Below are 15,953 nucleotides of genomic sequence, written 5' to 3'. Positions count from 1 at the left end.
GTTTATTAGCTAGTGAAGTAATTAAAGAGCTTGTTTTAATTACCGACGAAGTAAGGAAAGACAAGTTGTTAGAGCTTGTTAATAACCATAACCAATCTAGTAAAGAGTAAAGTTAGTTTGGCTTGCATATCAATATCTGTCTTGTTAGAATTAAACTGATATTATTCCTTGGGTTGGATACCATTTGCCATTGACATTTACTTGATAATTATTTGCTATTCGATATTATTTTCCATTTTATTGTTACTTTTTAAGTTTCTATTCCCATTTTATTATTTATTAAATCTATTGCTAAAGATAAGTCTAACCAGTCCCTGTGGATACGACCTTACTCATCGCTATTACAATTCATAAGAGTAAGTATTTATTATTTGTTGGTTTCGACACCCATCAATATTCCTCAAAAGCATAATTGGAGATTCAACCTTTAATGATAGACAATGGTTTGGTACAACTGAACTCATCAAACTGTTTAGGAATTCCGCAGTATGGACTTCAGCTATGATATTAGCATTAGTATCAGACTTGCAGACGAAATCACAACTCAAATACGTCTTAGACGAACCTTGATTCATACCATTCATGTATTCATTCACATGATCCCCAACATCTAATGTTGGTGCCAGTATTGCTCTACTTTGAAGTTGTTCTGGATCCATGTTACCGCTGTTGTATGAAGGAAACGTGTTTTCAACAATTTGTTTAATGGGTTCTCCTTTGTTTTGCAATACGAATTGTGAATGAATAATTATATTGCACCTCCTTGTTATTGTTTTCACCAAGTTTACCATCACCTAAATCAGCAATCCACTTTGCAAAATTGTCTAACTTCTCTAATTCTTCTTCAGTTGTAATATTCCGCAATCGTAGATCCTTGGTTAAACATAGCACTTCACAACTATTCCACAAATAAGAAGAATTGATACTGGCTTGTACTATGTCTTGTCTTGTTCTTTTTGGAATAACGGGAATTATTTTTCTAAATTCACCACCTAGCACAACTGTTTTTCCCCCAAATGTAAGGCTTGAGCTTGTATGATTAGAGAATCTCATTATGTTTCTCATTGTTCTATCCAAGGCCTCAAAACAATGCTTGGGCCTCATAAGAGCTTCATCCCATATGATTACCTTTTCTTTAACAATAAGTTCAGCGAGTTGTGTACCTTGCTTGATATTGTAGGTTGAATCCTTATTTACAGAAATCAGTATTACAAACCTAGAGTGTGTAATCGTATCGCCAGGTAGCAATAGTGAAGCTATACCACTTGATGCTACATTTAAAAATAAAAATTGTCCTTTTGACTTGTATACCTGGCGGTTTAAAGCAGCTGATACCACTTGATCCTTTTGACATTTAAAGCAGCTGACATTGTTTTCCATAAAAAAGTTTTCCATGTTCCACCATATCCATATACAAAGAATAAACCACCTTTTTTGTTTTGAACATCATCAATCACTTTATTGTAAATAACAAATTATTCATTAGTTAGTTTATAAACCAAAATTTCATGTTCTACTTTTAAAGCTTCTTGATCATACGCCATTAGTTCAAACAATAACCGATTACCCAAAATATGATCACTAAAACCATCTAGTATAGGCATCGGTGGATAATCAACTAATGATTTGTTCCAGCCATTCAATAATTTTTCAATTTCAATCAAAGCATAGTTCCTCTTCTGTGATTCTGTTAGAACTAAATCTACATGAATAAGAAAAAATTGACAGTAAGCGATAATATTTTAATCTAATAATAAATAAAAAAAAGGCATGTATATACGATTACCTGTCATTCCCAGATTCCTCATGGCATGGAATTAAGAATTTTCTGCAAGATGAGTCCATACAACATCTCATACTAACTCAGGCTTGGCCATTGCATTTGATGTTAATAAAGTGACAAATAATTTCCTCAAAGAATATGCAGATGACCATTTTGCTGCATCCTGAATGGCATCAACATATTATTTATTATCCTCAATTATTCCTCGTGCATAACATGCATCTCTAAAAGAATTATGTTGCACTCCATCAACCACTTTTATATCTTCAAAGCAAGTAGGTCCCCGCACCAAATTTAGTAGACATCTTAGGTAAAATAATTCACCACTATAGGGAGGCACATAGAAAATTCTTCTAATTGCTAAATTTCTTTGCCTAGGATGCCATTCTCTTTTATCTTTCTTCCAAACAATTTTTTTGGCATTTCTGCATACGTTAACTGTCTTTGCTTCTTTGTATTTGCTATTTGCTTCAAACCAAGCGGAGAACATGAAAGTGTGTGTGATTGTGCCTATTAACACACCTAGTCAAGTTTTTGTGGAATGAACATAATGACTAAGTTCCACAAAGACCGACTAGTCAATCTGACTCTACAGTACTTTGTGAACTATACTTAGAGTAGTTCGGTTCGTAGTTCAACATTCAAACGACTGAGAAACGTAAAGACTTCAAAGCAATAAAAGTACTCAACAGCTTGTTAACCCAGTTCGGAATAACATTCCTACATATGGGGGGGGCATCACTATGATTAGCCCAACTATTCATTAAATTCATACTAAAGATTGCACCAACAACTGGGTAGAATACAAACAGAGAACTTCTTGGATATTCTATAGTCATTGATTCATAGAGTCCTTCCTTGAAGAATTGTCAAGCTTTGATCTCCAATCTCTTGTATTGAGGCTGGCTCCCCCTCAACAACAGCATGCCATTCCTTTCATCAGAGTAAATACTTGCCTGAATTCCTTTAAGAGAATTTCAACTTAAATCAGAGATGTTCTTTGTCATGTTTTCTATTTAGCATTATCAGACTTGTTCTGTAATAATTCTCTATTGATTCGACCAGCCCTTTGAAAGAATGATAAGCTCTTTTTATATCTGATGAGAACAAATTCTGTTGTAATTGAATAACTGTTCTGAACTTCCTTTTAAACAACTCCCATCTTGGTTCAGGTTCATGTCTTCGAGTCTTTTGAACGAAGTTCTTAACTATATAATCATCTAGTACAGACTCGATCTAAGGACATATATTGTACTGGGATAAGGTAGGTTGACCTTTGGCTCTTTCACTTCCAGAAAGCTGATAACCTGGTGATAGATAATGTAACCCATATTCACTGCAATTCCCATACCAATTTTGTAAATCGGCCCAACTATTTGAAGATTCAACTCTCCCCTGTGTTCTCTTGCAATCTAGTTTGTCAATGATATTTTGTGCAGAATAGCTTGGTTGTCAGGTACTTGGCAGGTAGCAAGTATGTTGGCGAGCTGTCGTAGGCTCCCAAATTAGAACCTTAAACACGTAGTAGTGAGAGTAAGGGTCGATCCCACGAGGAGTAACTAGTTTAATGCATGAGTTCAAATTAAAGAGGGGTTTGGTATGAAATTAACGTTTAAAATAAATAATTAAATAAAAAAGAACAGAAAAGATGATAATCAAGCCAAATTTTACTAACGAAATCAAATGAATTTTCAACACTTGGTCTAAGAAAATATTCACCACCGGATCTTAATTACTGTTCATCGACTCCAAGACAATTGCATTTCAGCATTCATTGTGGAATTCATTCCTGTTTTTCCTTAGTCATAGGTAATCAAACACAAGCGATATTAATTACCCCTAACTATCAAATAACACAAGACAAGCGCTTATATTTAACTTGATAGCAGCATTAAAACGTGAAAAACCAACGAAACTAAACAACATAAACACAAGCGGTTATGTTAAATTTAGATTAATATTCTTCCTATGATTAAATTAACACTAAGCCGTGATAAAATTAATCATAGTTGCTAATTAGAAAAGAAAATCAATTATAAGAATCACTTTCTAATCTAGCAATGAATTGAATCAAATAATTAACTAGCAGGCACCCGGTGTACGCTCCCATGTGGAAGGGAGTGGGTTCGAGCCTCAGTGGAGGCATCTGTTGACTCGTTGTCCTTCAGTAGGTTGAGAAAGTAGCTATGAACAGATACTACATTGTAACCGAGTCAGTAGAACTCAAAAAAAAAAAAAAAACAACTAGCAGGCCTCTTAGTCATTAAATGAAACAACCAACTAAGAAAATAATACAGAAGAATATTAAATACTCATTGCAGATAAATTAAAACAGAATTTTGTCTCTCAGTATAGAGAACCGGGGTTCACATAATCTTGACCAAGTTTAAGAATTAGCCTCGCAGGGCCATGAACCAGAAAACTTAACAGGAAAAGAAAAAAAATTGTAAACTGTAGAAAAATATAAAATAAAGTAGATAGTCTGATTCCCCCAACAACAGGAACTCACCCCTATTTATACACTTCTAACTTCAACAAAAATCTCTTAAATTAAGGAAAACAAATCATATGAAAATTAATTTGCACCTCTCAAAAATAAATCAAAATGGTGAAAATAATTCTTGCCGTCCAATTCCCTACTTTTGTTCGTAGCATCGTCAAAATTTTCCGTCATAATTTGTGCTGTAGTTGCCGACGAAGTCTTCTCCGGTCCTTCGTACGTACGCTGCTCAGGGAAAACAATTAACAAACTAAACATAATATTTCTTTTATTTAATGAGACTAGGTTATATACTTTGGGTCATGTTTATTAAACAAATAAAGAATTGAATTGGGCCATAATGTTATGGACTCAAGCTTCAAATAATATCAAATAAAATCAAGAAATTGGGCTAAAGGCTTGTTGAACTCAAAACTTAAATTATTAACTAGATAAAATATTTATTTAACTAATTAATTATTAAACTCTAAAATTAAATAATTATTATATAATTGTAAATAATTGTTGCAAAAATATTATAAAGATGTACATAAAATAAAAGTATAAAATATGTCTATCATATGTCTCTGTTGGCCAGTAACTTATAATTCCACCTCAACATTAGAGAGCAAAATATACATTAGATTCTCATTTTCTCAAAGCAGAATACATCTCTAACAACAAGGATTCAAGGATACAAGAAATGACACATTTTCAACACAAGATATCATCAAGAATTAAGACACATTTCATAGAATATTCACAAAAATAAGCTCAGAGAAACACCAAAGATAGATACATCACAATAGAGTGGAAAATTGGTTTTGATGGACATGAGATTTACCTCTTCAAGCTAGCTATTCAAGCAAAGACCTTCTTGAGCTCAACCTAGTGTGTCATCACCGCATTGCTCCTCTAGAGTCCCAAAACCCACCATAAGAAGAAGAAATGAGTTCAAAAGCTTATAAACTAATAAGAGATAACGCATGATGAAGTAGAATCTTACCATGATCTTTCTCTAAGAATGATAAAAGAGGAATCTTCCTTAGAATATTTAAGATGAAATGAAGACCAAATATTTGAATAGGGGAGAAGAAACGTGGCGTGAAGAGGAAGAAGAGAGGAAGAGAGACAGTGTTGGTCTTGGATAAGAATATTACTCTATTTATATACTCATATAAATATACATTCATATGTATATAATAGGGTAGAAAGTATTTTAGTATAAGCGGAAATGTGTTTGGGTTAATACGTAACCATTATACCTATACAAGAATAAGAATTGGGTTAAATGATTCAAAGAGTAAAGAAATAAATATATAGAACAAGGAAAAACCCATAATGCTAGGAATTAAATTTCTTAGAATAAATATATGGACTAGTTCAAAGAATTGGGCTTTTGATTTAGAAATATTCTAGGGAAATGTTCTTAAATCAAGATTTGGGCTTTATATAAAGTAGATTTTATTCTAGAAAATAATCTTGGAAAATAATTTATGGAATATATTTTTACGGGGTGTCACACGTAGTCCATATGCCATCAACTGTCATTGGTGCATTCATTGAGAGCCTAAGATCAACTCTCAAGCAGGCTAACACACACGTCTTCCTCTCTCATTAATAAGCTTGAAGCAATGACACGAACTGGATGGAACAGCACCCATGGTTCACGCAATCTCAACCCCAATGGCAACGGTAGTGGAGGCGCTTGATCGACAATCTCACGTGATCCCCGTGACCAACTCTGCAATAGTTGTGCCAGAGGGAAGAAAGGGCTTGGGGCACCAGCTGCGCCTGTGGACCTCCACACAAGTTTCCATGCCATTCAACAAGCAACAATGGCGTTGACCTACTTGGTGGTAGGAGAGCAAAATCTAGTTCCCCCGCTGTCATCCCAAGACAAAGTTGAGGTGATGTCTCTGCTACGGGAGAAAAAACCCAGCAACAGAGAGGAACACGTGCAGGGTTAGACGACCTCATTCCCAAGGGAGAGAGGTTGAGGGCCAGGACCAACGTATAGAAGTTAGGGATGAAAGTGTTCAAAGTGGAGGGTCAGCTTTTCGACCCCACGACTTTAAGCTCATCTTGGAGCAGTTGGACGATTAGGCACTGGTCCAGGAGAGATTAGGGGCACAAATAAGGGCTGAAAGGTCATCTAGTAAAGGGACGCACTAAGATGGAACTAGTATGGCGGGTGAGAGAGAGCGGTTACCACTTTCAAAAATGATGGATGGGTTTGGTGGACCAACTCTACATTAGTCTACTGTATGGAAGCAATCCCTAACATACTTCTCCAACAATATTCAACGCAGGAAGCACTTAAACTAGCCTCTACACCGTAAGGTAGAGTAGAGGGGAAAGTTTAAGGGATTTCATGGGTAGTTCGATCCGAAAGCAACAATCTAGTGTTCATCTAGTCACTTAAGTCAGTGGACTTTCACAAGTACTTGAACATCCACCTTCCTCGGTTTTACAATGAGTTGATGAATATGGCCAACCATTTTGCAAAAGCAAAGGAGGCCGATAAGAAAACAAGTGAAAATGATGAAAACAAGGTTGGTAGAAAGTTTGAGAAAACGGGTCTAACCAACCAGGTGTCAAGCTCGGCATCTTCAAAAAAGGGATGTAGGGATCGGTCCTGAGGACCCCGTTTGGTCCCTATGTGCCATTTAACCTGACTCATCTATCTAGTTAGCGTGATCTTGGATCAAGCCGAAGAGAAGGGGATAGTGCAATTTCAAGAGAAATGCATGTAAGTTTTCCCAAAAGTAGACCAAACCAAATACTGTCGGTTCAACCAAAAGCTTGGCCACAACACTAACAAGTGTCACGTTCTGAAGAGACAGATATATGAATTAATTTAGTAGGGATACCTTAGTCAGTTTGTGAAGTGCCCAGGGAAACAACAATAACATGAACGATAAGGCCGACACAAAAATGTGTGGCAAAAGGGTGAGGGACCCGAGCAGAGGGAGTATGACCATATTGTAGATAAAGGAGACAAGGAGTTAGAAAAGGAGCACACGTAACGTAAAAAACAAGTTATTTGTTAAGAAATAAAAGATCCACAATATAATTGAATTTGTATAATTATTGATCATGGTCTGCCCAAATTAATCCTATCGACTAGAAATAATATAATACATTTTTTAATTCATGGTTGGGGCCCGGTTTCAATCAACAAAAATATATCGTGCCCTAAATGTGTGGGAGGTCAGACCTTACCTGCCCTACCTGCTCGACGGATGTAGTGGTCCCTTAGCTGCGAGATAACTAATAATGTTGGCCAGGGGCTCGCTATTGCTTATAACTCTGACGGGACCATGAGGTCCCACCCTTACGGTACCCAACGAGTAGAGGATTTCATTGAGAAATCATTGACGAATTACTCATGGCATTCTTGGCGAATATGTACATGGGTTTAAAATCATTACAGTTTGAATTAAAATTTTGTCGATTGCCTCGGTTACCAAACAAAAAAAAAATCAATCCAACAAACAAAAACTAATAAAAAAGATGCTAAGGACCCGCCTCAGCCTAGCGTCAAGACCTACCCTCGACCGAGGTCTGTCCTTAGCCACTGACTCTGTTAAAGCACAAAGAGTCAACAGTTGTCTCCACTGAGACTCGAACCCACTCCCATCATCCATGTGGGAGTGTAAACCGGGACACCGGGTGCTACTAGAGACTTATTTTAATTAAAGGATAGTATTTGACAATAAAATATATCTACTTGTAAGGATAATATTTGATTTTCTATTTATTCCGCGGATGAAGGCAACATACAATTGTCTCATGGTATTTATTTTTGACTTATTTTAGTAGCATTTCTAATTCATAAATTTCCAATGATATGGGGAGTTAAGAAAATATTATTTTCTTAATGCTCTGAAGATAAAAACATTATTTTTACCTGGATTGACCATAGTAATTATTAAATTTTATTTGCACCGTTTCCTCAAGTTTTTACGTGTGGATTTTTAATGCTAATTATAGGCAAATTATACCGTGCACCGGGGTGCACATAACAATGTGCACCACGTACGTAAACGACGTCGTTTTGAGCATTGTAAACTAACCGTCCGTTTTTTTGAAAATCATGTTTTCCATTTTGGCCGATCTCTGTATTTATGTTAATATCCAGTGTATTCCAGGCAATCATTCTGTGTATTCTAGGCAACCATTCTGTGTATTCGAGGCAACCGTTTTGTGTATTCATGTTAGTAACACATGTTGTGATGTGTTTGTGCATTCGAATGTTTAAGAGGATGAGTTCTGTGTATTTTGTATCAATATTATGTGTATTCATGTTATTAACATAGGTTGTGATGTGTTTGTGCATTCGAATGTTAAGAGGATGAGTACGGTGTATTTTGTGTCAATATTCTGTGTATTCTGGACAAACATTCTGTGTATTCTAGGCAAACATTCTGTGTATTCTAGATAATGATTATGTGTATTATAGATAATGAATTCACTGGAGTCATTCGTGTCCGCGTCCACTAACATCTATGTATTTCGTGTCAATATTCTGTGTATTCTGGGCAAACATTATGTGTATTCTAGGCAAACGTTCTGTGTATTCTAGATAATGATTATGTGTATTATAGATAATGAATTCCTTGTAGTCATTCGTGTCCGCGTCCACTAACATCGAAACGACGTCGTTTACGTACGTGGTGCACATTGCTGTGTGCACCGTGGTGCAGGTATAACGAATAGTAAGTTATATATGATGATGGTTAATTGATATATTCTATATATTAAGTGAGGCACTTTTGTACCAGGCTTACTCCGATCCACTATTCATTATTAATTTATTAGCCACTAATATTAAATCATAGATGATAACTTAATGAGTAATAAACATGGCTATTGTATGTAAGTTGTAACCTACAAAATCAATGCAAAACCAAGATAACTTTATATAATAGATGTAATGATGTTGACTGTTACTAAAAGGAAGCATTAATCTCCAAACCACAAACCAAAATGAATATATGCATGTTATATGATACAACTATAAAATCACCTATTTCTAATTAATTGCTAAGCATAAAAAATTGAAAATTTCTAGCAATGACTTGTTGGGGATGGATGTTTACGGGTGCATTGACATATTGTTATTATATGTACAGTTATAACTCAAATGGGTAGCTCAAATGACAAATGAGTTTCTTTGTGGGAAAAAGCTCCGAGATAGCCTAGCAGCTCATGTGCCTCTCAGAATGAGAGGGGATTAGGGAATAAAAAAAATTAAACCAACAGAGAAAGACCGGGAACGTTATACTTTGAAGAAATAATTTTAGATAGTATTAAGACAACATATTTTCCATGGTTGGTAAATCAAGATTCAAGAGTTATTTAATTCAATAAGAGTAATTTATTTAATTCAATAAGAGTAAAATAGAGCGATTCCGCTTCAATTTGTTGGGTTATTTGAGTACTCTCTTTGTTAACCAATCTCCAAGTAGTTAATATAATTAGCTTCAAATTATTTTAAATTTTTTTCATAGTATTAATAAAATACTTGGTAAATAAATATATAACATTATTTTGTTCTATAACTTTGATATTTAATTACAATATAACATTATTTTGTTCTATAACTTTGATATTTAATTACAAGATATTGTAAAAATAAGATAATGGACAATGTAATGAATATCAATTGATAAATTTTAATGTAAAGAATCTTTGCATAAGAGAAAATAAAGACAATATAACTAATGAAATTATTTCTCTTATTTAATTTAATTTTTTGATAATGAATAATTTTTTCAAATAAAGGTATTGTAGACACATAATTCTAAATTAAAGAAATACATATGTATCATTTTTTGTTGTAGCTACTAATTTATTTCTACTATACTAATAAGAGCCAAAGAGAGTTAGGCCTAAAATGGGTAGAAAAAATGGCGGTCAAATTATTTAATCAAATGGATGGTTCAGATGAATTATTTAATCAAATAAATGGTTAAGATAATTCAGATTAATATTATTAATAGAGATTACCCAATTTAACCTTACTTTTATGATTATTCGTTAAGTTTTCCGTTAAATATTCTCTTCTCCGTTAATATTCCGTTAACTTTTAACTTACCCATTAATTTCTATAAGAAAGATCTTAGGTTCGAACCTCATCTCAATCAAATTTGACATAATTAAGTTTCTCACTATATTTACTCTTATTGAATTAAATAAATTAGTAGTTACACAAAAAAATGATACATATGTATTTCTTTAATACCATGAAAAAAATAAAAAAGAATAGTTTGAAACCAATCATATTAACTACTTGGGGGATTTGTTGACAATGAAAGTACTCAAATAACCCATTACCCAACAAATTGAAGCGAGAAACTACCTTTTAATATCTTTGGAATATATAATATTTTAAATTTTCAAATTTTTATTAATTTATTTAATCTTTTTTCTTAAACTAGGGATTTCTTTATCCACAATAACTCATTCAACAATAATGGTTGAACCAAGCAGAACACCTAAAGGAAAGTCCATAGTTCCTATATCATAATCTCATTGCATGACGTTGCCATCTATGCTACCAACAATAACCGAATTGCAAATAACACACTACCAACGAAAAGGAAGAGAACAAATAGTAAAGATGAAGAAAATGACAATGTTACTCAAAAGAGAATTAAGAACACTTAGAAAAATTCAAATAAAAAGTAGTATTTATTTAGACTATCATTTTTAGACCAAATATTTAGACTATCGATTTTACAAAGTTGCAAACATTTATTTTAATAATAATTATAATGAATTCTCTATATTATCTTGAATTCATATACTTTGAGTTAGATATTTAAATAAAAAAAATTCGACATTCAATTACCCATGTATAAACTTCTCCTATATAATCTTGCATTGATATACTTTCAAATATTTATTTAAATATAAACATTGGGCATTGACCCATTCGCGCAATGTGCGTATAAAACTAGTAATTTAATAAGAGTAAATAGAGTGAGAAACTTAATTATGTCAAATTTGATTGAGATGAGGTTCGAACCTAAGACCTTTCTTATAGAAATTAATAGGTAAGTTAAAAGTTAACGGAATATTAACGGAGAAGAGAATATTTAATTGAAAACTTAACGGATAATCATAAAAGTAAGATTAAATTAGGTAATCTCTATTAATAATATTAATCTGAATTATCTTAATCATCTATTTGATTAAATAATTCATTTGAACCATCCATTTGATTAAATAATTTGACCGCCATTTTTTCTAACCATTTTAAGCCTAACTCTCCTTCGCTCTTATTAGTATAGTAGATAGTAGAAGTTATATATGATGATGGTTAATTGATATATTCTATATATTAAGTGAGGCAGTTTTGTACAAGGCTTACTCCTATCCACTATTCATTATTAATTTATTAGCCACTAATATTAAATCATAGATGATAACTTAATGANTAAAAAATTGAAAATTTCTAGCAATGACTTGTTGGGGATGGATGTTTACGGGTGCATTGACATATTGTTATTATATGTACAGTTATAACTCAAATGGGTAGCTCAAATGACAAATGAGTTTCTTTGTGGGAAAAAGCTCCGAGATAGCCTAGCAGCTCATGTGCCTCTCAGAATGAGAGGGGATTAGGGAATAAAAAAAATTAAACCAACAGAGAAAGACCGGGAACGTTATACTTTGAAGAAATAATTTTAGATAGTATTAAGACAACATATTTTCCATGGTTGGTAAATCAAGATTCAAGAGTTATTTAATTCAATAAGAGTAATTTATTTAATTCAATAAGAGTAAAATAGAGCGATTCCGCTTCAATTTGTTGGGTTATTTGAGTACTCTCTTTGTTAACCAATCTCCAAGTAGTTAATATAATTAGCTTCAAATTATTTTAAATTTTTTTCATAGTATTAATAAAATACTTGGTAAATAAATATATAACATTATTTTGTTCTATAACTTTGATATTTAATTACAAGATATTGTAAAAATAAGATAATGGACAATGTAATGAATATCAATTGATAAATTTTAATGTAAAGAATCTTTGCATAAGAGAAAATAAAGACAATATAACTAATGAAATTATTTCTCTTATTTAATTTAATTTTTTGATAATGAATAATTTTTTCAAATAAAGGTATTGTAGACACATAATTCTAAATTAAAGAAATACATATGTATCATTTTTTGTTGTAGCTACTAATTTATTTCTACTATACTAATAAGAGCCAAAGAGAGTTAGGCCTAAAATGGGTAGAAAAAATGGCGGTCAAATTATTTAATCAAATGGATGGTTCAGATGAATTATTTAATCAAATAAATGGTTAAGATAATTCAGATTAATATTATTAATAGAGATTACCCAATTTAACCTTACTTTTATGATTATTCGTTAAGTTTTCCGTTAAATATTCTCTTCTCCGTTAATATTCCGTTAACTTTTAACTTACCCATTAATTTCTATAAGAAAGATCTTAGGTTCGAACCTCATCTCAATCAAATTTGACATAATTAAGTTTCTCACTATATTTACTCTTATTGAATTAAATAAATTAGTAGTTACACAAAAAAATGATACATATGTATTTCTTTAATACCATGAAAAAAATAAAAAAGAATAGTTTGAAACCAATCATATTAACTACTTGGGGGATTTGTTGACAATGAAAGTACTCAAATAACCCATTACCCAACAAATTGAAGCGAGAAACTACCTTTTAATATCTTTGGAATATATAATATTTTAAATTTTCAAATTTTTATTAATTTATTTAATCTTTTTTCTTAAACTAGGGATTTCTTTATCCACAATAACTCATTCAACAATAATGGTTGAACCAAGCAGAACACCTAAAGGAAAGTCCATAGTTCCTATATCATAATCTCATTGCATGACGTTGCCATCTATGCTACCAACAATAACCGAATTGCAAATAACACACTACCAACGAAAAGGAAGAGAACAAATAGTAAAGATGAAGAAAATGACAATGTTACTCAAAAGAGAATTAAGAACACTTAGAAAAATTCAAATAAAAAGTAGTATTTATTTAGACTATCATTTTTAGACCAAATATTTAGACTATCGATTTTACAAAGTTGCAAACATTTATTTTAATAATAATTATAATGAATTCTCTATATTATCTTGAATTCATATACTTTGAGTTAGATATTTAAATAAAAAAAATTCGACATTCAATTACCCATGTATAAACTTCTCCTATATAATCTTGCATTGATATACTTTCAAATATTTATTTAAATATAAACATTGGGCATTGACCCATTCGCGCAATGTGCGTATAAAACTAGTAATTTAATAAGAGTAAATAGAGTGAGAAACTTAATTATGTCAAATTTGATTGAGATGAGGTTCGAACCTAAGACCTTTCTTATAGAAATTAATAGGTAAGTTAAAAGTTAACGGAATATTAACGGAGAAGAGAATATTTAATTGAAAACTTAACGGATAATCATAAAAGTAAGATTAAATTAGGTAATCTCTATTAATAATATTAATCTGAATTATCTTAATCATCTATTTGATTAAATAATTCATTTGAACCATCCATTTGATTAAATAATTTGACCGCCATTTTTTCTAACCATTTTAAGCCTAACTCTCCTTCGCTCTTATTAGTATAGTAGATAGTAGAAGTTATATATGATGATGGTTAATTGATATATTCTATATATTAAGTGAGGCAGTTTTGTACAAGGCTTACTCCTATCCACTATTCATTATTAATTTATTAGCCACTAATATTAAATCATAGATGATAACTTAATGAGTAATAAACCTGGCTATTGTATGTAAGTTGTAACCTACAAAATCAATGCAAAACCAAGATAACTTTATATAATAGATGTAATGATGTTGACGGTTACTAAAAGGAAGCATTAATCTCCAAACCACAAACCAAAATGAATATATGCATGTTATATGATACAACTATAAAATCACCTATTTCTAATTAATTGCTAAGCATAAAAAATTGAAAATTTCTAGCAATGACTTGTTGGGGATGGATGTTTACGGGTGCATTGACATATTGTTATTATATATACAGTTATAACTCAAATGAGTAGCTCAAGTGACAAATGAGCTTCTTTGTGGAAAAAAGCTCCGAGATAGCCTAGCAGCTCATGTGCCTCTAGGAATGAGAGGGGATTAGGGAATAAAAAAATTTAAACCAACAGAAAAAGACCGGCCCGGGAACGTTATACTTTGAAGAAATAATTTTAGATAGTATTAAGACAACATATTTTCCATGGTTGGTAAATCAAGATTCAAGAGTTATTAGGGAATAAAAAATAACCAAAGTTATACAAACTTAATGGCAACATCAATTGAATAGGAAAATCAGCTTTTAACTGTTGCAAGACTTGTCTTAGTTGTCTCAAAGCCTATAAATTCTCCTCTCTCCACACAAGTGAAATAGTCAATTGTATGCCTTGTTTGAGTTGTACGTTTCAATCCTCCACTATAGTATTTTTTTTAAGTTTTTTCTGTTAAGAAAATTGAAGGGTTTTTAGCCATGGCAAAGAGGCCTAGCCTGGGAAGACAGAAGATCAAGATTGAGAAAATAGAGATGAAGAATCACCTTCAAGTCACCTTCTCCAAACGGCGTTCTGGGCTTTTCAAGAAAGCCAGCGAGTTGTGCATCCTGTGCGGAGTGGAGGTGGCCATCATAGTCTTTTCGCCGGCCGGAAAAGTCTTCTCCTTCGGCCACCCAAACGTGGAGCTGATCATCGACCGCTTCCTTTCCGGGAACCAACACCCTTTGTCGTCCAACAACGCCACCCTCCAGCTGGTGGAGGCCCACCGCAGCGCCACCGTCCGCGAGTTGAATCTCCAGCTGAGCCAGATGATGGCGGAATCGGAGATCGAGAGGAAGAGAGGAGAGGCGCTTGATGAGATGAGGAAGGAGAGCCGGAGGCAGCACTGGTGGGAAGCTCCGGTTTGCGAGCTTGGGTTGCCGGAGCTCCAGCAGGTGAGAGACGCCATGGAAGAGCTGAAGAAGAATGTTACTGCCCAGGCGGAGAAGATCAATACTTGTACGTTTTTGGGTATGGACGGGAAGACAGTATTCGATCATCCGGAGACAAAACCGACGAGGATTATGGTTAACTATACTCATGCACTACATGACTTTGGATATGATCTTACATTTTCCTGATCGAGCTATTGGATGGATGGACTGGTTTCATCGGTCGATGACATTGTGTACGTGTTATTATTCACCGTTACGTTGGATCAAATTTGTTCTTGTTTTATTGATGAGACGGAATAATTTTATATAATAAAGGGTCACACTTCACGGAACCTAAAGAGATGTGTCAGGTCGAGTCTATTGTAATACTTATACTGAAAAATATAATATAAACCAATTTGTTGGTATTATTATTATTACTATTACTATTACTACTACTATTATTACTAGTATTACTATAATAATAATAATAATAATATGATGGCCAACACGACCATTAGAATAAAGAGAATCTAAGAAATCGGAAAATATGGAGAGAATATATATGTATTGTATTGTTCAGAATTGCTTATCCCCCTCCAATGTATGGAGTCTATCTATACATATTTTTTACATATAACCCTATAAAAATCCTAGCAATTATTATTGTGTGGACCATGGTGCACCAACTATGTGGAACATACTATCAAAT

At 33.0% G+C, this 15,953-nt stretch overlaps 2 protein-coding genes across 2 annotated transcripts; one reads left to right on the top strand and one right to left on the bottom strand.

The window, feature by feature from the left end:
- Window positions 1-702: 702 nt before the first annotated feature.
- Window positions 703-1,808, bottom strand: LOC116023361. Its single transcript, XM_031264358.1, has 4 exons — window positions 1,787-1,808; window positions 1,568-1,702; window positions 1,336-1,456; window positions 703-1,216 (listed from the first exon to the last, which is right to left on the bottom strand). Exons 1-4 carry the CDS (start codon window positions 1,806-1,808, stop codon window positions 703-705), a joined length of 792 nt encoding a protein of 263 aa, XP_031120218.1.
- Window positions 1,809-14,806: 12,998 nt separating this feature from the next.
- On the top strand, window positions 14,807-15,448 carry LOC116021588 (agamous-like MADS-box protein AGL61). The gene has a single exon (XM_031262020.1). It carries the CDS (start codon window positions 14,807-14,809, stop codon window positions 15,446-15,448), a length of 642 nt encoding a protein of 213 aa, XP_031117880.1.
- Window positions 15,449-15,953: the final 505 nt, after the last annotated feature.

The sequence above is a fragment of the Ipomoea triloba genome, chromosome 6 (assembly GCF_003576645.1).
Source record: "Ipomoea triloba cultivar NCNSP0323 chromosome 6, ASM357664v1".
Taxonomy (NCBI): Eukaryota; Viridiplantae; Streptophyta; class Magnoliopsida; order Solanales; family Convolvulaceae; genus Ipomoea; species Ipomoea triloba.
The sequence above is the reverse complement of the archived record's forward strand: the minus strand, read 5'-3'. Positions and strand labels throughout refer to the sequence as shown.